This window comes from Diceros bicornis, chromosome 25 (genome assembly GCF_020826845.1).
Source record: "Diceros bicornis minor isolate mBicDic1 chromosome 25, mDicBic1.mat.cur, whole genome shotgun sequence".
NCBI classification, from domain to species: Eukaryota; Metazoa; Chordata; class Mammalia; order Perissodactyla; family Rhinocerotidae; genus Diceros; species Diceros bicornis.
This window is the reverse complement of record NC_080764.1, coordinates 11,716,696-11,744,433: the sequence shown is the minus strand read 5'-3', so window position 1 is coordinate 11,744,433 and position 27,738 is coordinate 11,716,696. Positions and strand designations below refer to the sequence as shown.

The 27,738-nt window shown below is 54.0% G+C and overlaps 1 protein-coding gene across 1 annotated transcript; it reads right to left on the bottom strand.

The window, feature by feature from the left end:
• Nucleotides 1–621: 621 nt before the first annotated feature.
• On the bottom strand, nt 622–27,692 carry BAIAP2L2 (BAR/IMD domain containing adaptor protein 2 like 2). Its single transcript, XM_058568817.1, has 14 exons — nt 27,642–27,692; nt 26,340–26,415; nt 25,329–25,415; nt 24,814–24,875; nt 12,799–12,870; nt 12,458–12,574; nt 11,514–11,660; nt 5,811–5,963; nt 5,358–5,496; nt 4,977–5,190; nt 2,459–2,563; nt 1,948–2,155; nt 1,307–1,350; nt 622–1,114 (listed from the first exon to the last, which is right to left on the bottom strand). Exons 1-14 carry the CDS (start codon nt 27,690–27,692, stop codon nt 1,039–1,041), a joined length of 1,551 nt encoding a protein of 516 aa, XP_058424800.1. The 3' UTR covers nt 622–1,038.
• Nucleotides 27,693–27,738: the final 46 nt, after the last annotated feature.

Sequence of the window (27,738 nt, the reverse complement as noted above, 5' to 3'; positions counted from 1 at the left end):
CGGTGGGGGTCCTGTCCCATGCCCCTCCTAAGAGAGCTGGAGAGATGGGGAGACCTTCCACCTCCTGGAGCCTTGGGAACCTCGGGCAGAGGACACACGGAGCCCTGCCCAGGGGTGTCCCAGTGGTGCTGGGGGCACAGCCCTGCCCGGGAGAGACCCCACCAGTCTAATCACCTCAACTCCTTGCCTGACCCCCACCCCCAGGCCACATTCCAGGAGGGGCCTCCGTGGCTTTCCCCTGGATAAGGCTAATCCGGGCTGGACAGCCTGGGACTGAGGGGGCAGGGAGGGGCCAGAACAAAGGGTGCTGTGTCCCGGTCCACCGGCAGGTGACTTGCTGGTGGTCCCAGACCTTGGCCACTGCCACCCCTCCCCCTCTGGAGAGGGCACTATTTCCTGGGGAACCCACAGCAGAAATGAGACTGGGCTGGAGATGGGGGAAGACAGCTTGAGGGCTTCAGGGAAGACCTAATGACTCACTTAAAATGAGGGACATGAGGGGCTGGGAGTGAGCGAGGCCTCCCAGGGAAGGGGCAGTGACCTCCAGGCCTCCTGGACGCTGTCCTCCAGTGGAGGTCTCCATCCCCAACCCCCACCCTGTCCCCTAAATCAGACACCACCAGCCTGCGGCCGTGTCTATTTGCTTTATTTCTCACTGTTTACAAAAGTTGAACAGGGGGACACATGGGGGGGTGAGGGGCAGGGTGTACAAGGGGCTCCTCCCCACCGGGGCAGAGGAGGAAGGAGGTGGGGGGGCATGAGGTGGGCCCCCCAGGGAGAGTCTTGGGGCCCCTGGAGGGGAAGAAATGGTTCTGTGCCCCAGTTCCGCCTGCTTTATTTTGAAGGCCCCAGACCCCAGGCCAGTGCCCTCAGAGCTGCTCAGGCCGGGGGCGTGGTTTGGGGAAAGGCAGCCAGCCCCCTATCAGGGCCCCGGCCACTCGCATCCACTGCTGCTGCTTCTGCTGCTGCCAGCTCTGGGCAGCCCCCGGGGCAGGTGTGTGGGGGGACGACCTCAGACCCCTGATGGAGGAAGGCGCCTTAGCGGATGAGGGGTGCTGAGCGGTCATTGGTGACGGTGGGACGCAGCTTTACGGTGGCAAACGGGTTCGTGCCCCTGGAGCAGGAGAGGTGGGGTGAGAGGGGCCCAGGGAAGGTGGCTGGGCACCTGAGCCGGGTGTCCACCCCTCCCCCCTGCCCCCATGGAGTCACCTCCACTCCCCACCCTGTCTCTCCCCACAGCCCTCCACTGAGCCCGGTGCCCTCTGACCCCTGCTCGAGGCCCTCTGACCCCTGCTCGAGGACTCACCGAGGGAAGAGCTCTGGGGGTTGCTGCTCCAGGGACGGAAGTTTCTGCAGTGGGGATGGAGGAAGGGCCCGGTTTGCGGGAGGGAAGTGGCAAGTGAGCCCCTGCCCTCCGTCTCCCCAATCCAGGAGGGCCGAGGATTGGCCGGAGGCCCCTGCAGTGCCGGGAAATGAGGCTCGAGCGTTCTGAAGCCCAGAACTGTGTGGGTTTCAGACCTGAGAAGCCTCTGGGCTCTCTGAGAGAGAGCACTCTCTCCCAGGGCTAGCCACTGCCCCCAGGACAAGACTGGGGGTACACATGGGGAGGTGCCCTCCCTGCCCCCCACCTCTGTCCTGCCCAGGCCAGCCCAGCCCAGGCTCTGACCCAGGACCCTGGTCTGGCCTCCCCTGGGGCGGCGGGGGTGGTTTCCAGTGCTCCCAGCAGGACACCCGGGGCTCCAGTCCCGAGAGGAATGCTTTCACCTCACCCTTCGCCCCAGACTCAGAAGCCCATCACACGCCTCCCTGCACAGATGGGCAGACTGAGCTGGGGCAGCAGAGTCCCCTGCCAGACAGCTGGTGGCAGAGCAGGGAGAGTTACCTGGTCTGGCCTCCCTGCCCACTGGACGACCCAGGGTTGAGGACAAGCTAGGGGAGGGCGCTCACCCTGACATCGCTGGCCACGCCCGGGCTGCTCATGCTGCTTCGGCGGCTCCCGGGCAGGGGGGTAGGTGCAGGGCTGGGGGCACGGCTTGGGACCCGGCTCGGGGCTCGGGAGCGGGACTGGCCATCCCAGTACTCCGAGGACGCTGTGGAGTTGCCCGGCCGGTCCAGGAGGTCATCAAGGCTGTGGCTGCCCCGGAGCGGGTAACCCCTGAGTCCAGAGAAATGAGGGGAGGGGAGGAGGTCGGGGGTCAGGCCCTGCTGCACCTGACCCTATGCGCTGGGCTCTTGAGCATCCTGCGGCCTCTTCCCCTGCATCTGGGTGGAAGGAGACTGTTGGCTTGAAGGCAGTCCTGAGAGGAGGCAGGGGGATGGACACAGCAACCCGCACAGCTAGAGAAATGGGGCTGCCCTTTCTCCAGGGGTGAAGGGGGCTCAGGACTGCAACTCACAGATGCCCCCCGCTGGGTGGGGCCACCCCCACTGGAGTCCCCACCCCTGCTCACCCAGGTACCTGGAAGGTAGCTCATTCATAGGGTTCATGGAGGTCACCGGGGTCAGGGGGTTCAGGGGGCTCTCCTCCAAAGGCTTCACATAGGCCTCAGGGAACCAGCCGCCACTGCAGAGCAGAAGTGAGGGTCCCATAAGCAAAAGGCCCAACAACGGGGGTCAAAATAACACTCCTAAGAGGAGCAGACAGTCACTGGGCACTGCTGTGTGCCGGGCCTTGCTCCAAGGGCTTTGCCGAGAGTAACTCATCTAATTCCTTGAAGGAGGTCTTTCCCGACATTCAAGGCCACCCGTCCCACCAGGGGCTGGGGCACCACAGAAAGGAGGAATGGGAGGTCCGAGAAGGAAAGCACTGTGTCCAAGGGCACGTGGTGACTGGCTGCATATTCCCTCCTCCCTGAGCACCCACCACGCGAGGGCCCACAGAGAGCCAAGCACAGTCCCTGCTCCCCAGAGGCTCCCTGCCTGGCCGGGGGACAGACCGGCAAGCAGATGCTCATAAGAGTGATGGTGAAGGGGACGGGGCAGGGGACCACAGGCAACTGTAGGGACCCAGAGGAAGGGGCACTGAGCCCAGGGTGCCTGCTCTCAATCCGGGGGTGCTCTTTCCTCCTCAGCCCAACTGCTTCCCTCTGCCCTGGCCCTCTGGTTCCGGTGACCCCGGGCACCCTGCTCTGTGTCTTTGCCTGCCTAGAGGCCCATTACCACACCTCAGAGCAGCCAGGGTTGGGGTACAGGCACTGTGATCCATGTTCCTGAGCCTTTTCAGCCTCCACAGAACCCATCAGATTCCTGCAGAACACCTGGGAGAATGTTCTCCCAAACCCCAGTCAACATCCTTCTCATCTAAAGGTAACCGGAAGCTATTTCAACTCAAACTGAGAGAATAAAACCATTTCAGTACATTTTAGTTCTGTTTTCACCATCCAGTGCTTACTGACGGTAAAACCTGCCATCATTTTCCCGAAGCTACGAGTCACAGAAAGAACACCGATGCCCCAAGAAGGCGGTTTGACAGCACCGCTCTGGGCGGTTTTGTAATCAGGTCCTCAGGAAGCGTGCTCCATCCCTGCGGTGGGGACTCTCAGGGCGGCCCCCTGCTGCCCTCTGAGACCGCAGGCCAGGCCTTTCTGCCATTCGTATTCTTGGGCACCTGCCTACCCACCGGCCCATCCTTCCATTCCTGACCTGCGGACAGTCAGGAATCACTTAACAACAAGGACACCTTCTGAGAAATCGTCGTTAGGCGATTGCGTTGTTGTGCGAACATCACAGAGTGCACTTACACAACCCTGGATGGTGTAGCCTACTACACTCCTAGGCTCTATGGTACTGACCTTACGGGACCACCGTCGTATATGCGGTCTGTCGTTGACCGAGACGTCGTTATGCGGCACGTGACTGTAGTTACCTCCCATCTACCCATCTATCCACACATCATCCCATCCACGCGTCACCCATCCATGATCCACGTGGGCAACCACGGATGGACCAGCAATCCACTAATCATCCATCGGCACTTGCCCACCTGCCTGCCCCTCTATCCACCCACTCACACACCTCTCCAATAACCCATCAGTCTGTGCATGCCCCCCAATCCATGCGCCCTCCCACGCCCCCACCTACCCACCTATCTACCCATCCGCTCATAGGAGGGCACATCCGCCTGCCCAGACGACCATGCCCTCACCCATCCTCCACCTGTCCCCCATCCACTAACCCGCATGACCACCCTCGCAAGCGCCCCCGCATGCGCCCAATGACTCCTCCGTCTACGCGTCCATTCCTTCATGCCCCTGTGCCTGTCCTTCATTCCATCTCCCGTAGCATGAGAGGGAGTGGGCACCACACAGTCCCCTGCCCACAAAGCCCAGTTGGGGGGCACTGCCCGGCTCCAGCTAGCTCCCACCTTCCTCTTTTCCTCTGGCAGAAAGAGTGACCCCTGCACACTCCCTCTCTTGGCTGCCCACCCCTGCTCTCCTCCAGGCTCGCGGCGACCGCGCTGTCCTCGGCCACCTCCCCCTTCCACTCGCGGTGCTAGAAACAGCCCCGTGCAGCTTCTTTGAGGATTTCCACTTGCGCATGACCGTAAGCAGGTGCGCACACTCAGTGTGCAAGGTCCCACACTGCCTGGGTGCCTGGCCTGGAAAGCCCATTCCCTCCATCGGAGCTCAGGCTGACTCTCTGGGTGCAGAGGGGAAGCCGCCCCCTTCCTCAGTGTCAGGCGCACAGTAGGTGCTCAAGCAGCAGGGTTTCCTAATGTTCCGCGCTTGTGAGAGACCCTTCCCATGCCCCATCCTCTACCACGCTCTCAAAGGCCGCCACCCTGAACTTCGAAAGGAGGCTCTTCCTACCCCGGCTGAATGGATGAGGAAACCGAGGTGGGAGGCGCAGGGGGCTGGGAGAAGGGGAGAGTCGTCGGAGGCCCCAGGGGGAGGCGGGAGCAGCCGTAGTCGGAGCCGGAGCCCGGGCGTCCCGGGTCCCCCTTCCAAGCCACCCTGCGCCCCGAGGCGCGCACTCACGTGGACGAGCCCTCCAGCTTGCCATAGAGCCAGCCGTTCTGGGCCTCCGGCACCAACACCTCCACGACGTCTCCGGCCGAGAAGCGCAGCAGCGTGTGGTTGGCGCCCTCAGAGTGGGAGACGAGGGCGCGGACTCTCCTGGCGCCCCCGCTGCCCGCGCGCTCGCCGAACGAGTTGGAGCGCGAGCGCTGGGCGCTGTTGCCGTAGAGCGAGGCTGGGGGGGGCGGGGGAGCGCGGCGGCATGTGGGTGGGAAGTTCTCCCTCGCGTCCACCCTCGATCCCTCCTGCTGCAGCGCAACCTCAGTTCCTCTTCCCAGCCCCCGGGCCCCCGGCCTGTGTCCCCGGTCCTCCCATTGCGCTCCGGGGACCGGGGGCACTCACAGGCAGACGGCGTCCGGGGCAGGGACCGGCGGTCTGGCTCCAGCTGGGACGCGGACCTCCCCTCGGTGGGCTCGGGGCCGTAGGAGCCGGAGCCGTGCCGGCTGCGGGGGGAGCCGAACTCTCCCAGAGGCCTCGGGGGCTGCGAGGGGAGACGGGCAGGGGAGGGTGGGGCGGGGAGGGGTGGGGCCCGGCGCCCTAGTCCAGCCCCCATCCCCAGTCCCAGGCGTCGGCGTAGGGGTTCGCGGGCCTGCGGCCGAGCCACCACGGGGGCGCCGAGAACGCGCCCGGGTGGAAGGGCCGGCCGGGCGGCGCCGCGTAGAACGGGACCCTGGGGGGCAGGAGGCTCCAGGCGGAGGGCCTCAGGCCCCAGGGCCCGGCGGAGGGTGCCGGCGGCGGCGGGGGCGCGAACGGCGGCGGGGGCGCGAACGGCGGCGGGGGCGCCCAGGGCCTCACCATGTCCAGGCGGGTGGGCGTCAGGCGGCCCGAGGGGTAGGGCGGCCCCAGCACGGGGCCCAGCAGGCCCGGGGAGTGGGCGCGCGACGGGCTGCGGCTGGCTTCCGACTGCTCCTTCCACAGCAGCACGTGGTTCTGGAGCATCCCCCGGGCCTGGCGGGGTGGGGACACAGGGGTCAGCCCGATCTGAGCAGCCCCCAGAATCCTGGGGACTCAAAAGTGGCACCCTGGACCTGGGAACTCGGGCCCTGCAAGCTGAGGGTGACCGGATTTTCTAGCTGGAAGGAGCCGAAGATCGCTGTGGAGTCGCTTTGGGTTCGCCCACCGTCCAACCCTCCCCCTCTTTTGTGAAAGGCCCCCCCTTTCCTTGAGGAGCTTCCCCTGCCTCCTCTCTCAGTCTGTGCCTTTTGGGGGCTCTCCCACTGCCAGATACAAGTGTAGGAATAGAACCTAGGCCTGGCCACTCAGGTTGCTCCATCCTCCTGGCTACAGGGATGGCACTCACCCAAAAACTGTGACCAAAGAACCCAATCTCAGTACTTACCCTGGAACAATCTGGGAAAATAGATTCTTTCTCCTCATGGGGTTTGCTGAATAGGTAGATGAAGCCAACACAGAAAACTACAACTAAGCAACAGACAGTGGCAAATTTCTGATATCTTGTGTGCCCCTGGATCCAGCTATACCTGAAACCCTCGAACTTCCCAGTAACTAAAGTAATAAATACTTTTTCTGTTTAAGCCAGTTTGAGTAGTTGTCTAAAAGAGACCTTCCAAATACAGTTTTTCCAGTTCATCCCTGTAGTCTACATAAGCATCCCTTTTCTAGTATCCCCAGTACACGGACATCTAGTGGACAGAAGGACAGGACACTCAGCAGCTGACCACATAGTCCATAACAAGCTGGGGAGGCAGGGCTTTAAATGTTAGAACTGCTGTGTGTATTAGCCACGGTTTTAATTTTCTGTATTTTATGATGCTTTGACATCCTGGAACCTTGCTAATCCTGGACATACTGCCCCTCCCAGGATTAGATAATTCTTAGAGATAGTAAACAACTTGCCTGTGAGCACACCTTTCTAATGCAAACCAGCCAATCCAAAACACATATCCCCAACCACCTCCTTTGTCTAACTCACACACCAAACCAATATTTCCCCTGCCCTAAATCACCCGAGAGCCACGGACCAGGCAAGTGGAGGCCACCCCTACAGCCCATAGCCTACTGCAATTATTCAAACTATCCAATCCTAGATTTGCCTAAACTTCCTGCCCTGCTTTGCCCATCCCTTCCCGTGGAAACCATCATAAAGGTTCTGGGCCATGCTTTCCCCTCGCTCCTTCTGTCTCCTGATTGACCCCTGCTGCTTCCCCATGTGGCCCTGCGTGGCATGGAGTGACCCCTTCTCTTGAGAACTGTGAAATGTAATAAAACTTCTTTCAATGGCAGTGACTTGTCTGTGTTGTCACTCAGTCACTTCTATGAATTAAATCCCAGGTACCATCAAAACCTGTGCTCTCCAGTATAAAGGTCTCTCCTTTTCTACTGAAACATCCCTTCCCCTGAGGCCTAGCTCAAGACTGTCATCTTAGGAGTAATCAAAGCTTCCCTTAGTTGAGCATTTACTCTGTGCTCAGACCCAGTGTTAAAAGCTTTACCTACATTATCTTATTTGATTCTCAGCCCTGGGAGGTATGTGCAACTATTATCTCCATTTTATAGAAGAAGATGCTGAGGGTCAGAGAGTTAATGACTGGCTCAAGATCTCGCACCCAGTAAGCAGGGGAGTGGCCTGTACTAGTCTGTCTTGAGGAAGCTTCCTGTGACTGCACCTTTCGGTGAGAGTAATGGCCATGGCACTGAGTCCCAGGCTGGACAGCACTCAATTTCACTGGCTTCCCGGCCCTGCCTCCAGGTGGGTTAGCCAGTGGTTGGGAAGAAACACTATAGTGGGTTTCAAAACCATAGAGGAGACCATGAGAGAATTTTTAAAACATTTATGGGGTGGAAAAGCCATTCTAAGTTTGATACAAACCCCGTAAACTATAAAAGAAAAGACTGATAAATTTGACTAAATAATAATTGTTTTTTTTTACTTGGCAAAACCTACTATAAGCAAAGTCAGATGATAAATGACAAACTGGGAAAATATTGGCAACTCATCACCAAGAAAGGGCTAATTTCGGTAACATAGGAATTGCACGGTATGTGAATTATATCTCAAAAAAACTGCTTAACAGAGGAAGCAGCAGCAGAGGGTCCCTGGCTTCAGATACAGAGGGAGGGGCCTGCGGGGGGAGGAGCCGGGGGCCGGGAGGCAGGAGTCTGGCTGCAGGGGCAGCTGACTGCAAGCAGACGGGCCTCCTGAGTGGTAGCTTCTGTTTTCATCCTGCAGGGCAGGGGGACCTAATTCCACCGGCTGCTTCATCTGCCAGGCTCCATCACTGCACCAACCTTGTGAGGCGGGGATTAGTTCCCTCCTTTTCCAGATAAGAGAATGAGACTCAGGGAGACGAAATGTTTGCTGGAATCTGCAGCCAGGGCGCAGTGGTTAGGAAAGTAAATAAGAATATAAAGGAATAGAAATAGAGACTAAATAAGAATACAAAGACATAGAAAGTAACGGAAACAGCAATGAGACTGGCGGCGGGCGTGGAGGAGCCCGTGTGTGGCCTCAGGGGAGAGGGGCTGGCTGGGGGTGGGTCAGGGACCCGCTGTCTCTCAGATACGAAATAGAGCCAGCCCAGATGTGTCATCTGGGCTCAAACAATATTTGTTGAATAAATGAATGAGTGAACGAATGGCGTTGGAAGTATGCAGGGACAAAGGCATTGATTTCTGAAGGAATTGTGGGAAGATGGTGTCCCAGTGTGCCGGCCCCTCCTGCAGATCCCATCAGCCCCTCTCCAGAGGGGTCAACATCTAGGCCAGGCCAGGCAGGGGCAAGTCCACGGGCCAGGAGGGCCCTTTACAGAAGAGAGCAGGACAGAACACTGACCACTGTGGGCTGGCAGGGGCCAGAGGACCTGCAGCTGAGAGGCCAGGCAGGGACTGGGACAAGTCCCAGCAGTGCAGCCCACAGAAACATTGGGTAGGGCATCATTGAGTGTCCCTCCTGACTGTGGCCTGGGAGGAGCTGCTGGCTTTCCTGAGTTCCAGGGGTCCATAGTCTTGAGCTGCTGTTAGCCCATAAGGTACCTCTTCATAATTTAGAGAGCCATGTCCCCTCTGGATGGATAGAGCCTGGTGGGCACACATTTAGTGAGAGAATGGCCTCTTTATGCAAAGAAAAAGATGCTCCTTTTGCCAGGCAAACACAGCCTGCACCAGTGTGTTCAGCCTGGAGAGCAGAGCACAGCCCCTACTCTCAACCGAGCATCCTTGTGCAGTGCACAACCTGCACAACCTTTCCTAGCAGCCCTGTCTGCAGTGGTTTCTCCACATGCATAGGCTAAATGAATCCCTATCTCTGAGGCTGAGCGAGAGCTGATGTTTGCAACAGGAAGACCTGGGGCAGAGTAAGGCCCCACTGCAGTAGAGATTGCTCCAGTCCACTATCTCCCCACATTTGCCAGCACCACCACCTAAGCGCATGCAGTTTAACTCAACCCGGAGTGGGAACAGGACCATGAGGAGGCAAAGGACAGAAACAAGGCACCTATGAGGACCCAGTGGTCAGGGAGGAGAACCCACAGACCCCAGGCAGCTGAGAGAAGGGGTGACAAGCTTAACAAGGACTTGATAAGAGCACCTGCGTATAACACAGACCCTCTCACCCCAACAAAGCGCAAGTTTAAGATTTAAAGTTGAATAGATGAACAAAAAGAGAGGACAGTCCTGTGGAGATCAGAATCAGTGGGCTGACAGGTCAAGAATAAAGGAAATAGACGTGGTGAAGGAGAAGGGCATAGATGTGGAGGCCCAGATGATTGGAGTTCCAGAAGGAGAAAAAGGCATGATGAAGGAGAGATAATAAAGAAACAGAAGAGGAAGTAGCTCCCGGGCCTGAAGAAGGACTTGAGCCTGCAGACCGAAGGGGCACCAGCAGACACCCGTCCAGGCGGTGCCCAGACAAGTTCCTGAGCCCCAAGCACACAAAGAAAATCTCCAAGCATCCAAGAGAGAGAGCCGGTTACTCAGGGGAAAGGAGACAGACCAGCACCCGACTTAGCGTCCACAACACAGAGCACGAGAAAACAGGGGATATCATCTTGGACCAGGAGAGAAAAAGCCTGCAGCTCCGGTCCTTCAGCCAGCCGATGTGTCCGTCAGCAGTCAGGGTAAAAGGGAGACATCTGCAGATATGCAAGGATTCGGACAGCGTATCTGCAGAAGATACTCATGACAGTTCTCTAGCCACGCCAGTTAATCAAACAGAAACCTCCAGACAGTGGGAGAGGAGAAGGAGTGAAAGCATGGTGAGCAGGGTTTCTGAGCGCGTGTGTGGTGAAATACTAGTGGAGGATGACAGTGCCCTGGGCAATGGCACTATGTGTAATCTAAGTAAAGGGGCTTGAAATAGATGGGTCATGCTGCAAAGAAATGACTAGTGAGGGTCCTGAATTAAAAGTCCTGAAGTTTCTTGACAAAACCAAGAGGTGAGCGTCAGGGAGAATGAGGGGAGGAGTAAAAACTTTCCAAAGGTCTCATCTTAGAGTACAAAGGAGGGCAGGAAAATCCTTCTCAAGGTCTCATCTTATGGGGTGCGGGAGCAATGGACTGAGTAGTGTGGGGGGTGCCAGTATTTTTTGGAAAAGATAATAGAAGAATATATGTGATTATGAGGGTCACAAAGTGAGGTCACCATGAGTAAAGAGGAAAAGAACTGTAGAATTTCCAAATTAAGAAAGGAGAAAGGAGAATGTACAGTAACTCAAGCAAACTGACAAGAACAAGAATGGGAGAAAAAGAGCAAATGACAAAGTAAATACAGTTAACTCAAGTTATCCAGAAAGAATAAAACAAGTGTATCAGTTGTGAGGTTAAATGGGAATGGACTGAATTCCTCTGTTAGAAGACATAGCCTGTCAGACTGGCGAAAAATAAAAACTGAGCCACACCTTAGTAACAGAAAACACACTTAAAACAAAGAGAGAAGAGAAAGTAGGGAGAGCAATATTAATCTCAAAGTGGAATTAAAAGCATTAGACTAGAGTATGAGAGACATTAAGTACATAAATGGCAATATTTACAGAGAAGGTATAATGGTCATAAACCCAACAGCACCAAACAACATGGCAGCTAAATACAGAAAGCAAAATCCATTAGAAATCCAATGAGAAGTGAAAGAATCTGATTGATCTAGCAGACAGAACAAAGCAAGAGCATAGAGGATTTAAATAATATGATAAAATCAGTAGACAATAACTGAGTAAACCTAAGAGTTAATGAATTTGTGAATGGTGAGTATATGCAGGCAGGCGTGAGAAAATAAATGGTTCATACGTGAATGAGTAAATGCGTGAATTAGTAAATGAATGTGAGAATAAACAGAATCATGAATGAATATCTGGTGATACAAATAAACACAGAAATAGATAAACAAAGAAATAGATGGAGAGAGTAAATAAATAAAATGAACGTCTACAGAGAGGAAGGAAAGAGGGAAAAGGGAGGGAGGGAGGGAAATTCCCGTGCAGCCAGCTCACAGAGAGCGCAGCCCCCAGGAGGGCTCCATTCGCTGTGCCCCCAGCCCCAGCTCACCCGGCCGAAAAACTGCAGGAAGGTGTTGGAGAGCAGCAGGTGCTTCTCGGCCAGGAACCGGTAGCGCCGCTTCTCTTCCAGCTCAGCAGCCCGCTGGCTCTCAGACACGAAAGCCTGCATCTGCGTGTGCAGCCGGTTCACGCTCTCCTGGGGGGATGGGGGATTCTGGCGGGAGGCAGGGGGCAGGTGCCTCATCCCACCCCCAACATGTGCCACTTGTCGGAAGCCTCCCTGTCCTTCTCGACCCAGCCGCCTCCTCCTGGAGGCCTGCCCTGAGCACCCAGCCCATCCTAGCTCCCAGGCCTGCCCTCCCACGGGCATCCTCAGCCTCCTGATGGGCTGTGCATCCTCCCTGGCCCGGGCACTTCTCACGGGCAGGACTGGTGTCTGAGCACAGGGCTGAGAACAGAGGTGGGGCCCGGGGAGGCTGGTTTAATGAAAATGTGAATGAGTTGCTTAATACCCGCTACTTGGGAGAAAAGATTCTGAAGAGGAGAGACAGGAGCTTATTAAAGGAGCCAGAAGAGGAGACAGGGAAGCAGACAGAGGTCTTGGAGACCGAGGCCAGGGATGGGGCCCCGAGCGTGGGAGGAGGGCTGGCCTTAGCCGGGGGCAGGGTACCACTGCCCGGGCGGCGGGGAGGGGAGGACGCTGGGCTGCTGGTGGATTCCACCTTTGCCACCCTGACCAGGAGAAGCATGCTGACGGCCTCGGGTTTTCTCAGTGGAGCAGGAGAAGCGGGGCGGGCTGGGGAAGGTGGGGAGGGCCAGGAAGTGACGGGCAAGGAGCGGCGCTGAGGGCGTCCCTGAGGGCTGGCCGACCTCTCCAGCTGTGCTCGCCACAGGCGGTGGGCTGAGCCACGCTCCTGGAGTCAGGCGGGTGCCGGCGGGGGGCCCAGGAGGGTGTCAGGGCCCCCAGCGCCCGTCTTGCCCCAGCCCTCACACCTTCATCTCCCGCGTGTTCTTGTCCCTCCTGCGCTCCATGCGCCACAGCTCGGACATGCGCCTCTCCAGGCTGGCGGCTCGGCGGCGGTACTGGATCTCGTAGTGCTGGCGGCTGTCCTTGGGTGGGGTGGAGAGAGAAGGGAGACCCACGTCAAAGAGCTCAAGACGCTCAGCCCCTGGGTCAGAGCACTGGACGGTGCGGGGGGTGCTCAGCTGGGAACGTGGATAACGTGGGGCCAGTCAATGCCCAGCGCAGGCCTCAGTGTGTCCATCTGTCAGATGGGGAGAAGCAGTGCTGCCTGTGATGGCCGGGGGGGCCGAGGGGGGGCGGCCAGACTCACTTTGATGAACTGCATGTCTAGCTTGGTGTTCTTCTCCATGTGCTGCAGCAGGTCCCCATGGAATGTCTGCGCCTGTGTGGAGTACAGGATGGGAGTGATCAGGGCAGCCCTATCCTTCCCAGGCCCCAGCAGCCCTTGCACTGCCCACTCAGATACATTGCTCACCGCGTTCCTAACACACCAGGCACCTGCCCAATTGTCAGAGAAATGGGTATAATAAGAGCACCTGGTTGGGGGGAGGATTAAATGGTTAAACACGCAAAACATTTAGTGCTCAAAACACACCCTCGATAAAAGTGTCGACGTCTTCTTGTTCTTAGTCTCTGTCTGTTCTTTGATTATACTATTTCTTCTGCCTGGAATTTCCTACTAATCTCCAAATACGGGCTTCCCTGCTCCCTCTGCTGGGAGGCCTGCCTGACTTTCCATTGCTCTCTCATTTTGCTTCTGGAACGTGTACACATTTGTTCATTCATTGTTCATTCCTCCAGCCACAGGACAGAATTTCTTGCCGGGCCCCTGGTCATAGCCCCTTTGTACAGGCAGCGAGCCTCTGTGGGCATGAACCAAGTCTGACCTGTCTCTGTGTCCCCGGCACTGTGGGCAGCGCCTGGCCCAGCAAAAGCACTCAGAACTGTTGACGCCTTAGCTAGGGGGTGGCGGGTTCCCCCGACAGACAAGAAGGAGGCGGCTGACCACTTGGGTGACCAGGAGGCCAGGGCTCAGGCTCAGAAGAGCTGCATTCTAGTAGTTCTGGTGCCGCCTCCAATTTTCTCTATTACGTTGGACAAGTTGCTGCCCCTCTCTGGGCCTCAGTTTCCCCATCTGTAACAGGAAAGGCTTGGCCAGATGCACTCTAAGGTCCAGTCCTGTGAACCTGAAGGTTTGATTCTGGGGGCCCAAGTGGTCACCTGGCACGTACTCCTGAGCTCCCATCAGTGTTCCCCGGGTCACTCCGCATGGTTGGGGTAACAGACCTAAATCATTCGGGCTGCACTCTCTGTGCTTGGGTTCAGGCTGCACAGGGAGCAAAGAGGAGCGTCTTCCATCCCACTGCCACCACCCCTCTGGGCACCCTTCCACCTCTCCTCAGCCTGCTCTGTCGTCGGCACAGCCTCTCCCTCGGCCGCCCCTGCTGGGGAACCCTCAGCGGCTCCTGCCGCCGGGGCCCCACTGAGCTGCGGGCGCTCTGTCCTCGGGGCAGGGCCTTGCCCAGAAAAGGAATGCTGGGAATCTCCTCCCAATGTGCAGGAAAAAACAGTAAATTAGAAAAGTTCTGAATTTTAAGTTTTTCTCCCACACTTGTTTCTGAAACCTTGGTGACTGCTGATCTGCAAGGGAGCTTGACAGCGGCCGCCGCAGGACCAGCCACGCCCTAAACCCCTGAGCTGTGGCTGCTTGTGAGTGAGTGTGTGTGTGTGTGTGTGTGAGTGAGGCCGAGTTTCTGCCGATGGGGGCCCTTTTCTGCTGGATCCTGGAAGTGAGGAAGAGAGCCTTCGTGACCTGCACTTGCGGGGCTTCCCAGGGAGGCCTCCTGGGCGCCCTAGCCTCACCCCTCCGGCCCTACTTCCCACGGAAGAGACGTCCAAGATTTCTGCTTGAACACAAACTGTGAGTTCTTGAGGATCCCCACATCCTGCAGAATCACCCAGTATCAACAACAGGGCTGATAGGAGATGCGGGGTTGGGGCAGACCCTCAACGCCCAGGCGACTCTGTAACCAGAGCACTAATAAAGACAGCGAATGGTACCTGGAGAGACGAACTCGGGCCACGCCAAAGGCCACAGGACCACAGGAAGTATTTTAAATGTACGAAACCGACAGAATGGATATGCCAGCTATGCCTTAATTACTGCAGCGCTGGCGTGCTGAGACAATGCAGGGGGAAGTGGGGCTGTCATGCAGGTGGGCATGGGAGGCGGGGACACACCTGCCCCCAGCTGAGAGCCCCGGGATGGCTGGGAGCACTCTCCCTGGGGAGGCCTGGGCGCAGGAGCTCTTTTAAAATGTTCTCAGAATGCTGACAGCAGACAAGTTGGGGCCTTTTCCCCTTCCTCCTAATTCTGTTTACCCAATCGCGCTCCTCTTGCCTAGGAAACCTCACTCATAAACAAGCCACCTTCCATGGCATACGATGTCACTCCTTCTGCTTCCAGAATGAACTGGAATCATGCCATGGGAATGTGTGTTACAGCAGGACAGCTGGATTGTGATTCTCCCCATTACCAACTGTGGCTGTGATCACCAACACGGTAGACAGACCCACAGGATGCCCAAACTGGATGGGCCCCAGGCACCGCTGGGCTCATGGAAAGTCTTCATCAGGCTCCTGAAGAGACAGATCTACTAAGAGGGTGATACTGAAGTGAACTTTGAGCTCTTGCTGTGGTGGAACCAGAGGATTGTCTATAATTAGCAGGTGGCTTCTGAAACAAGGAAGTCAGCACCCCCAGGGCAGGCTGAGTTCCCAGCAGGTCAGGACAGAGGCTGCGCTCCCCTGCTCCCCTCTCCTGGGCACGCACCTCACTAGCGGGTCCTGTGGGTCCTCAGTACAGGAGCTGACGGCAGGCCCACTGTTGAGAACATGTGCTGTAAGCTCTATGGATCGACTTATTCCAGCAACTTCCAAGAACTCCTTTTACCGTCTATACAGGGAAACCCACTTGAAAGAACTGTCTCCGGGCCGACCCCAACGCCTCCCATTTGCTCTCGAAACCCCTCCAGTCTGGCTATGGCCCACCACGCCAACAAGAACGTTTCTGTCGAAATCACTGGGACTCCACGTGGCTAAGTCCATTCTCAGGAGTCATTGACTCGCCCCGTCACCACTGTCGGACGTGGGTGACCACTCCCTCCTCCTGAAACCCCTTCCTCCCTCAGCTTCCAGCCCCCACTCTCTCCTGGCTTTCCTTGCACCCCCTGGCTGCCTCTTCTCTGCCCTTTGCTGAGTCCCCCTCATCTCCTTGACCCCCTAAAGCTGGGCTGCCCAGGCCTCAGGCTTTGGGCTTCTTGTCTCCTCTATCTACACCCCCTCCCTCAGTGAGTTCATCAGTCCGTAAGCTGACGATGCCCACATGTATGTCCCAGCCCAGACCTCGCCCCCAAACTCTAGTCTCAGATGTACAACTGATGATTCCACATCTCCGCTGGTTTTCTAATAAGCATCTCAAACTTACCATGTCCTAAACTGAGCCCCTGATCTCTCCCCTCCACCCAAACTATTCCACACAATTTTTCCCACCTCAGCTAATGGCAACTCCACCTTTCCAGATCGTTAGGCTAAAACCTTGGGGTCACCCTGACTTTCCTCTGTCTTTGGCAACTGACATCCAATCCATCAGAAAATCTTATTGGCTCTACCTTCAATTTCATCTCTTCTCAACACGGCTGCTGCTGCCACCCTTTCCCAAGCCACCTCGTCCCTCCCCTAGATGATCACAACAGCCTCCTCACCGGTCTTCCTACGTGTGCTTTTGCCCTCCACTCCTGATAATTTATTCTTAGTGCAGGAGCCCGAGTAATTCTATGAAAATATAGTCCAGGGGCCAGCCCAGTGGCATAGTGGTTAAGTTCACACACTCCCCTTCAGTGGCCCAGGGTTCGTGAGTCCAAATCCAGGATGTGGACCTACACCACTCATCAAGCCATACTGTGGCGGTGACCCACATGCAAACTGGAGAAGACCGGCATGGATGTTAGCTCAGGGTCAATCTTCTTCAAGCAAAAAGAGGAGGATTGGCAACAGGTGTTAGCTCAGGACCGATCTTCCTCACCATAAATAAATAAATAAATAAATAAACAAACAAATAAATAAATAAAATATAAGTCAAACAATGAACAATTGGAAAATGAAATTAAAAAATGCCATTTACAATGGCTTCAAAAAAATCAGATACCTGGAAATAAATCCATCAAAAGATGTGCAAGACTGCTACACTTAAAATGACAAAAGCATTGTTATGAGAAATAAATAAATGGAGAAATATACCATGTTCATGGATCAGAAGACTCAGTATTGTTAAGATGACCATTGATTTATAGATGAATGCAATCCCTATCAAAATTCCAGCAGGCTTTCTTGAAGAAATTGACAAGCTAATCCTATAATTTATACAGAAGTACAAAGAATCTTGAATAAGCAAATCAATTTTGAAAAAGAACAAAATTCTTAGACTATTTGATTTCAAGATTTTGATTTTTTTACTATAAAGCTACAGTAATTAATAGTGTGGTTGGCATAAGGATAGACAGATATATCAAAGGAACAGAGTGCAGAGTCCAGAAATAGACCCACACAAAGACGACAAATCAATTTTTGACCAAGACACCAAGTCAGTTCAATGGGGAAAGGAAAGTCTTTTTCAAATGGGCTGGAAAACTGAATATCCATACAGGCAAAAATGAACCCTGACTCCCTCTTGCTTCATACACAAACATAAACTTGAGATCGATCACAGAAAAAAATCTAAAGCCCAGAACATAGAGCTTCTACAAGAAAACTTAGGAGAATATCTTCACCATGGGGGTAGGGAAAGATTTCTTGGACAGGACCCAAGCACAAAGCATTTTTTAAAATTTCCAAATTAGCAGAGGCAGAACCCACAGGTGCCCTTGTTGGCTTTTGGTGGTGTTGTTATAGCATTAGCGCTATGAAGTGTAAGGTAGTTTACTGAGTTCAAAGAGATTCTACCTTTTGTAAAATGAAAAAATAAAATAAAATAGCCAAATTGGGCTTCATAAAAATTTAAAATTTCTGCTCATCAAAGACACTATTAAATGAATGAATAGACAAGCTACAGTTTGGAGAAAAACATTCACTGCACATATATCTGACAAAGGACTCGTATCTTGACTATAAAAAGAGCTCCTATAAGTCAACAATAGGTATAACCTGATACAAAATGGGTAAAAGACTAAATAAACACCTCATGGAAGAAGATATACAAATGTCCAATAAGCCCATTGAAAGTCTTTAGTCATCGGGATATGCAAAATAAAACCACAGTGAGGAACCATTCCACACCCACTAGAATGGCTAAAATAAAAAAGACTGACAACATTGAAGGTTGCTAAGGACATAGGGCAACAGCAGCTCTCATACCTCGCCAGCAGGAGGGCAGAATACTTTGAGAACTTTGGGGAACTCTTTGGCAGTTTCTTATAAAGCTAAATATATGTCAACCCTACGACCCATAAATTCCACTCCTAGATATTTACCCAAGAGAAATGAAAACGTATATCCACAAAAAGACTTGTCCAAGAATGTTCACATTCCTATTCATAATTGCCCTATTCATAATTGCCCCAAACTGGGAACAACCCAAATGACTATCAACAGAAAAATGGATAAACAAATTGTGGTCTGTTCATACAATGAAATACTGAGCAATCGGACTGAACAAAGCATCGACACACGCAACAGCATGAATTAATCTCACAGACATTGTGCTGGGTGAAAGAGGCAGGACACAAAGGAACACATATTGTACCACTCCATTCATATGCAGTTCTAGAACAGGCAAAATTAATCTCTGCAGATAGAAATCAGAAACTGGTTTCCTCTGGGGGGCAGGGTTGACTGGAAAGGGACATGAGAGAACTTTCTGGTCTGATGGAAACATTCTAAATTTTGTTTAGCGTGGTGGTTACATAGTGTAAACAACTGTCAAAGCTCAAACTCAACACTTAAGATCTGGGCGTTTTATCGTATGTAAATTTTACCTTGATAAAAACTAATTTCACATAAAAATGAGTAACAGAAAACCTTTGAAGTTAAGTCCTATAAAAGTCATTATGAGAAAAAAAGCAATGAGGAACAAAATAACACTTCTACAATGAAAGCACACCAGAAAGATGGGCCCGCAAAACAGAAGGAAACTAATCTACAGCTTAAACGTGAACTAAAAGACATTAAGAAAATAATATAAGATGGGAAACAATGTGGATGTGAATTAGAAAAATTCAGAAATGAGGTGACAGAATTCAGGAAAGAATTAGAAATTTAAAAAGACAAACATAAGTTTAGTAACAAAGGCAAAACTATAAGGAATACAAGAGTAATAAACACAACAAATAATGTCTTAAGAGAAATATAAAGTAAAAAGGAAGAAAATATTTAAAATAGGGGGCCGGCCCTGTGGCGCAAGCGGTTAAGTGCATGCACTCTGCTGCGGCGGCCCGGGGTTCGCCGGTTTGGATCCCGGGCGCGCACTGACGCACTACTTGTCGAGCCATGCTGTGGCGGCGTCCCATATAAAGTAGAGGAAGATGGGCACGGATGTTAGGCCAGGGCCAATCTTCCTCAGTAAAAAAGAGAAGGATTGGCATCAGATGTTAGCTCAGGGCTGATCTTCCTCACTAAAAAATAAGAAAATATTTAAAATAAAAAAGAAACAAAGAAATGGGGAGTGCCTGCTAACAAAAGGGTACAGAGTATTTTTTGGGGGGTGATGAAATGTCCTAAAATTACATAGTGGGGATAATTTCAAAACTCTGTGAATATACTAAAAACCTCTGAATTGTACACTTTAAAAGGGTACATTTTATGGCATCTGAATTATATCTCAGTAAAACTGATATATATTTTTATATACCCATGATAGGGGCTCCTATATGGGCTCTATTCTCACTCCAGATATTAAATCATAAAATTTGGAAGTGGAGAAAAAAAAGAAATGAAGAAAAAAGTAAAAATGTCCAAGAGGAAGAGACAGATATTAAAGATAGGCCAGGAAGATATAATATAGAGATAATAGGAGTCTCGGAAGAAAAAAATGCAAAGAAAGAGAATAAAAAAATCCTAGAAACTTTAATTCAAGATAACTTTTCCTGAAACTAAAAAAAATAAAATTTGAAACTACATATTGAAAGAGTACCTCACATAACTGAGAATATTGACCCAGACTGACCAACACAAAGACATTCTAGAAAAATTACTAGACGTAAGAAAAAGAAAAAAGTCTTTAGGGCATCTAGGCAAAAAAAGCAAGTGATTTATAATGGAAAAAACAGATAATCAGACTTTTCGATAGCAATGTTCAACATTTTCTGTCAGAAGAAAAACATATTTAAGATACTCAGAAATGAAAGAAAGAGAGAGAATCAGAGAGAGGAAGAAGGAAGGAAAGAGGCAGGAATGAAGGAAGGGAGGGAGGGAAGGAAAGAAAGGAAGAAAGAAAATGTGAGTCAAGGATTTTGTATCCAGCAAAACTGACTGTCAAGTATGAAGAGACAAACTATTAGCACCATGTCAGAACTCAGAGATCATTGTTCACACGAGCCCGTCCTGTGGGGACTGTCGAGAACAAGCTTCAGACAACTGAAACGACCAGTGAGACCTCGACCTAAGGATTGGTGGTGCACATTACACATGTACCTATGTGAAAAGGAAGAGCAGGGAGGCTAAAGGAGGGCAGGCAAGGTCCGTGAGGGCTCTGCACTGCGACAGAGTGGACACAGGACAGATACTTTCAAAGCAGGGAGAGAACGAGGAGAGCTAATACAACACACATTTTAACTGTTTTAGAAACCATATCAGTGGTGGAGGAATTAGTAATGTTGTTCAGAAACTGTTGCGTATGTAATGGGAGATAAAGCAAAGGGGTAATTACGGGATATCCCAATTTTTTCATTCTCTGTCTCCTTGAGAGTCAGGATTCTTGATGTGGAACAAAGAAGAATCTGGTGTAATATTGAAGAGGTTAAGGAAAAATTTTGCAGTGCTGAATCGGAATTGGAAGTATCGGTATGAACTTGTGAAGTATTTTATCTTTAAATATATACATTGTATATAGTATGTATCTATGTATGTATCTATGTGTGTGTGTGTATATATATATATGCATCTATATTATATATACATATGTATGTACATGTAGCACTGGTCACTGAAAAGGCCTAGAAACAATGATCAACCCAGCAGCAATGAACACCCCTAGTGCCCAGATTATGGTCTTGAAATACCACTTTCCACCAAACACAAAAAATACAAACAAGGCTTTGTGGAGAGATGGCTGATTCCATGTCTAGAGCAGAAAAGGTTCCGGACGAGGAACATCTCATCTAGATAGCAAGGAAGCTGTCGAACCACGAGGGTAGTACCTAAAGGACTCAGGAGCCAGGCTGAAGAGGCTTCCACTGGCCCAAGAGGGGACATTTTCAACTTCAAATAAAGATAATACTGGCAAAGGATTGAAACACATTGAGTATATTTAAATCTATGATACTGATGATACTAAAACATACTACAATAATGGTGCTAGTAAAAAAACAAAATAAAGCTGGGGCTGGCCTGGTGGTGTAGTCATTAAGTTCGAGCGCTCTGCTTCAGTGGCCCGGGGTTCACAGGTTCGGATCCTGGGTGTGGACCTACGCACCACTCATCAAGCCATGCTGTGGCGGCGTCCCATACACAAAATAGAGGAAGATGGGCACAGACATTAGCTCAGGGCCAATCTTCCTCAGCAAAAAGAGGAAGACTGGCAACGGACGTTAGCTCAGGGCCAATCTTCCTCACCAACAAATAAAATAAATAAATAATAAAATAAAATACAGAAAGCTAATTGGTCACCTTCAGAGGATGACAGGATAAGTAAAGGGAGTGAATACGCCTTTATCTGCCTTTCCCACATGAAACGCGCCACTGGCTAACAAATAGCAGACGAGGACAAGCTACTCTTGTAGAAATAATCCAGTTAGTAAGTGAAAGAGCATTGGAATAGCATCATTTTGTAACTCCCAGTGCGTGAATAGCCAGCCCTGGTATCTAGTAGTTAAGATTCGGTTCTCTCACCGCCGGGTTCGGGTTCGTTTCTGGTCAGGGAACCACACCACTTGTCTGTCAGTTGTCATACTGTGAGGGCTGCGTGTTGCTGTGATGCTGAAAGCTGTGCCATCAGTATCTCAAGTACCAGCAGGGTCACCCATGGGGGACAGGTTTCAGCGGAGCCTCCAGACCAGACAGACTAGGAAGAAGGACCTGGCCACCCACTTCTGAAAAAATTGGCCATGAAAACCTTAAGAATAGCAGGGGAGCATTGTCTGATACAGCACTGGAGGTGAGAGGACGGAGCAAAAAGACAGGGCAGGGCTCCCCTCTGCTGTCCAAAGGCTCCCTAGGAGTCGGAATCCACTCGGCAGCACTAACAACAACAACAACAAGAAGTATATGTATGAACGGATATAGACACATTGAGCCTCCACTGCTGTTCACGTCACATGGCAACAGACGTGACATGCCTCCCAATGGAGGAACCCAGCACCCCTCTAGTCTTGCCAAAGGGATGAATCTCAGTCTGATCAGGCCTCCGGATCCAGGGGACAGAGGAACAAGCTGAACTGCACCAGGAGTGTGCAATCAGCGACCCACAGTCTGTGGGAAAACCAAGCAGTCAAAAGGCCTCAGGGCCTTCAAGAGACAAATCGTAAGGAAAAGGATGGAGGGGAACCAGCAGATTAAGAGCCTCAGAGACATATTGAAAAAAAAAACAGAGCAAGACCAAACCCTGGTGTCTGGGGACATACACGTGGGTGATCAACTACAAAGGCACACAAGGAAGTGACAGAGCCTTGGTCACTTTTGGAGGGAGGGATGGAGGGAGGGAGGGGCTGTGACTTTGATGGGGCACATGGAGGGGCTTCTGGGGAGGCTGGCAAAGTCCACAACCCGGGCGTAGTTTCAAGGGTAGTTTGCCTTATAATGAAATGATTCAATAAGCTCTAATTTGCTCAGTGAGATTTTCAGTATCTGTTTTAGTTTACAATAAAAAACGGTTGTTTTTTTTTTTTTTAAACTCCAGATCCTGCCATTCCTTTCCTCAACACCCTCTAAAGTGCCCCTTTCACTGGGGAAATGGCCAGAGTCCCGACAAGGCCCCTGTCAACGGCTGACCCTCTCCTCTGCACTTGCCCTCGCTGCCTCCGCTCCTCCAGCCTCTCCACATGCTGTTCCTCTGCCCAGAACTCTCTTCCAGGTGAGTCCCCCGGGCTCACCCCCCTCGCCTCCTTCAGGCCTTCTCTCCGTGTCACCTCTCTAGTGATGTTTTCCTTGAGCATCTGTTACAAACTGCGTCCCTCCAGCACTTCCTGTCCCTCCCCTGCTCTATTTTCTCCACGGCATATTTTGCATCCAGCCTGTCACACGCATACTCACTATTTGTCTTGGGCTTTGTCTGCCTCCCCTCTTTGGGCGGGCATGCGTTTTGTCTGCTGTGTCCCCAGTGCCTACAGCAGTACCTGGCACAGGGCAGTAAACAGCTGTTGAATGAACGAGCCCAAGGGGAGGCGGCTGCTAGTGTGTTCAGTTGGGACAGTTCTGGCCAAGGGCCCCACCCGGTTGTCACAGCCAAGACACTGGTGCCCGGAGAGGGCAGCTCTCCTTACAGAGCAGGCCAGGGTAGCACTCATCCCTGTCCAGCCCAGGTGTGCCACAAGTGACATGGAGAGCCATCAAACACAAGGACAGGAAGTCACAGGCTGCCAGTGTGAGCCGTGCTCATAACCCCCTGCCCAAGGCCCAGGATGTGGCCCAGGCTTAGTGTTCCGCCTCCAAGTGACCGGGAGACGGGACACATTTTCTGCTGGTCAAATTGTTCCCCATTTCGACACGGTACCCAAACTGATGAGCATGTTATGGGGTCCCCCAAAGAGCACCCTGACTTCCAGGGGTTCCCCCCACACGAGTTTGAGAACCAGGCACTGTCACAATTAGTTGAAATTTCCTTCAGAACCTTCCAAGGCCCCTCACCTCCTGGGCCCACCCACCTCTCTCCCTTTGCCCTCACTCCCAGTCTCTGGCTCATGTCTGCCCGATGCCACGCTCCCTGCATGCTCAGCCCAATGGACCCCCTCGGAGTGCCCCCTCTTCTCCTCTCCCTCTGGCCAAGCCCCCTCCCTTTTCAAAGCTCATTCTCTGCCCCCACAGTCAGTGAAGCCCTGCCCGGTGCCAGGCCCATCCAGGCCCTGGAGCTGCAGAGAGAAGACCTCGTCCCAGCCCGTCAGAGCTCCCAGTCTTGGCAGGGATACAGACAGGGCAGTCAATTCTACTTCTAATTATCGTCGCACAGATACACGGAGGGCTGCCAGTGCCAGGGAAACAGTTTATGCTATTAATTCACTTAATCCTCACAAGAATCCTACAAGGCAGTTATTATGATTGTCTCCATTTTACAGACAGATAAAATGAGGCACAGAGAGGTTAAGTAGCCTGTCCAAGGTCACAAAGCCGGTAACTGGTGGAGCTGGGCTTTGAACCCAGGTGCTCTGGCGGCAGAGCTCGCTTTCTGAACCGCTACGTGCTAAGAACAGATAGAAGCATCTGAGTCTGGAGAAAGGAGGGACTGAATCTGCCCAGGGGTCAGGGGGCGCTTCACGGAGGAGGGCGACTGTGCTGGACGCAGGGCTGGTGGGGGTTCTAGGCTGAGAGAGCAGCAGGACAGCAGCCCAGGGGTGGAACACCAGGCTGGGTCTGAGGGGCAGCTCCTCAGGGTGGCCGGGCTGGGATTGGGGTGCCACAGGGAGTCTGCTGAGTCAGCAGGGCCTGGAATCGCTCACGGAGGAGCCTGGGTTTAGCTCTGTGGGTGGCAGGGGCGTGGAAGGATTTTTCCTCTTGGCGTGACAAGGTCAGATGGCCGGCTGCTCCCTGGGAGAGTGGAGGGTAGGGCCGGGAGGCAGGTAGGGGACAGGGACCTGGACCTGATGCACCTGGGCAACAGTCCTTTCTCTTTCTAGCTCCTCCACTGGCTTGGGAGTCTTGGGCAAGTGACTAGATCTTTGAGACTCGGTTTCCTCCTCTGTGAAATAGAGATAGAAATGGCACCTGCCTCCCAGGGGTGCTGGAGGCTTGAGCAGGATGTTGCAGGTAAACATGCCCAGTGGAGCCCGGCCCTGGCAGGTGCCCACAAGGGCCCCAGGAAGTCCTCCCTGAGAAAGGGTGTGGGAATTCGGGCCCACCTCTTCCTTGGGACGCAGCCCACTCTCTGGAGCGGGCCCTCGGGGCCATGGGGTCTGATACTCACCACCACCTCCAGGTCAGAGTTCAAGTGCCTCTGGGTGTCCGCCATCTGCACCAGGATCTCACCTGGAAGCCCAGAGAGCCTGGCTGCGGTGGGGGAGCCTGCCCCACACCCCCTTCCCGCCAGAAGCTGCCAGAGGGGGGCTGCCCAGGGCTGGAGCTTGGGACCAAAGTCCAGGGATTCCCCATATGGCTCTGGGACTCTGGCAGCGCTCGTCCCACCCTGGAACAGCTGTGCAGGGAGTGGTGGGGAGGGGCCTGGGCTCCAGAACACAAGTCTGGGCTCTGGACCTTGGGCTACAAGGCCTGTCTTGGGGGGGACTTCCTGGAAAGGCAAGAACCAAAAAGGAGCCCCCTCTGGGACCCCAGGATGGGGGGCAAGACAGGCCCCGGGCCTGAGGGGAGGCAGCAGGGAGACAGGCAGAGGGGCGTGGGGCCTGGACAGCAGGAGGCGGCGGGGCTCGGAGGAGTGCCCCCAGGCCCAAGAAGGCAGGGGATGTGGTGGAGGGGGCGCCTCACCCAGAATCTGTGAGGTGGAACTCTGCAGGGCCTGCTCCCCGATCTTCCGGATGGCGCTGAAGTACACCTCGGCGGCCTCGGACAGCGCTGCGTGGGGAGAAGGGATGGGTCCAGCCCGGCCCCTCCTCCATCTGCCCCCACCTTTCTGGAGACCCCTCCTTGCATCACGAGAGGGTGTGGGGGACCCTGTGGGATGTGGCGTAGGGGTAGGTGAGAGCAGGGGTGCCCCAGGTGGTGTGTGTGGAGACGTGGCAGTGGCCAGAGGAGAGGGGGTGTAGAACAGGGGTGGCTCTCTCTGCGGGGCAGGGCCTGGCGCCGAGCGGGTGTGTGCCCATAAGGCGGGTGTGGGCAGCTGTGTTGTGAGGCGCAGGGGTGGGGGTGGGGGTGGGGCCGGGGGTGAGGGGTGGACTCGGGGAGCTGGTGTGGCGAAGCAGGCTCAGACTCTGAAGTCCTAAAAGGCAGGGAGGGATTGGGTGTGTCCCTGGCCTGTCCATCCCACAGAGGGTTCGCGACCATCTCTTGATTAGCTCTGGTGCAGGGGGCGTTGTGGGAAGTGGGGGCGGGGTTGGCTCTTTGCATGGGCACTGGCCAAGTGGTGAGGTTCGGCTCAGGTGTGTGGATGGGAGGAACGGTCAGGGTGAGGACGAACAGCCACGGTGTGATGCTGGCGTGCAGGGGTGGGCCAGGGTGCGGCAGTGGGCTTTCGGGCAGCATCGAGGTGACTTATAGAAGTGTGTGTAGTTGGGGTTGGAAGGCCTGCAGGGCCTGGCATGGCATCTCTGGGAGCATCTGGGGGGCACCTGAGGGGGCGGGCACAGGAGGGTGTGGGTGTGTGAGGGGTCCCCGGCCGCAGAGGTGTGAGGGTGAGGGTGGTGGGTGGGAGTGTGTAAGGGCGAGGATGAGCAGTGTCTGGTGTGGGTGCAAAGAATACGGGTGGGGGCACAGTGTCCGTGTGGGGGGGCCAGGTGGGAGGGCAGGCGGAGGGTGGGGGCCCCATGGCCAGGCACTCACCATGGAAGGCCCGGAGGTAGTTGTTCCCCAGGTACACCAGGTTCTCCAGGGCAGGGTTAAACTGCTCCAGGATGCTCTGGACCCCGAGGGCAAGGGGAGGGGGTGGGATTGGGAGAGGAAGAAGGAATGATGGGCAGAGGCAAGTCACCAGGCCTCAGCAGCATGGCACCCCCAGCCCCAGTGACAAGCCAGACTCTGGGGGAGCCACCTAGAAGCCTGCAGTCACCCAGAAGCCTGGCTCTCGGCTGCAGGGCCCTCAGAGGCCATCTCCCGGGGCCCTGTTCCAGGCCAGGGGCCCTGTGGCCAGCTCCTGCTCACACATGTGGCCTGGCAGAACATTGCTCTCGAGACGATGCACCTGGAAGCTTCTCCTCCTCCCACTGGGTTGAAGCCTTGTCTGTCGCAGCCCCAGCTGGGCGAGGCTCAACCCTGCCCTGAGTCCAGCCTCGCTGGGCTGGACATGTGGGCTGCTGACAGTCCCTTCAGGGGCAAGGGCAGACTCTGCCCTCAAAGAAGAACCCCTTGGAAGCAAGGTTGGGCGGGAGGGGGCGTCACCCGGGCCGCTCCAGGCTGTGGCCAGCTGGAGAGCACCCTGGGTGGTAAGGATGGCTCTGGGCTTGGACTTAGACTGGGGTCTTGGTTCAAACCCCAGCGGCCCCTCTTCCCCTCCTGGGGACCTTGAATAAGCTGTTTAACCTCTCTCGCCTCAGTTCTCTCATCTATCAAACGGCGTGATTATGTTCTACCCCACAGGGAAGATGCTGTGAGGCTTACATGGGAAAGGGTGCTGCATACAAGAGGTGCTCAATAAATGTCTGTGGCGACTGCGGCAACCCCTCTGGAGGGAAGTAGGAAGTTTGAGTGAGGGGCTCGGAAACGAGAAAGACAGAGAGATGAGAGAGAGACAGAGAGAGAGACAGAGACTAAGAGAGAGAAACTCCCCACTCCTGGGCCACATGGCTCTTCGGGCCCCTTGCTCGAAGCTACAGCCACCCTGGGCCTTGTCCTGCCTGCCTATTGTTCAGGAGTTGGGGGTCCTGCTGAGTGCCATCTCAGCAGGCCTGTCACCCACTGGGGGACTGTGGACAAACCTGTGCCCTGGGAGCCTCAGGCTGGGGCCAGGGTGGCTGACTGCCCCGGGGAGCCCCAACCCCATGCCCACAGCTCAGCCCAGCCCGGGTCCCGGCGTTGCGTCCCAGACACGCCGCAGCCATGCTCACCCTCTGTCCTCCCGAGCAGGCCCGACCTTCGCGCCCTGGGAGGGGTGCTCCAGCCCTGGGCCTGGGCTGCACACGCGCTCACCTTGTAGATGGCCATGGTGGACCTGTAGAACTGGTCCATCTCGGGGGCCATGAGCGGGCTGCAGCCGGGTGCTGAGCAGGAGGCTGGTGGCGCTGGC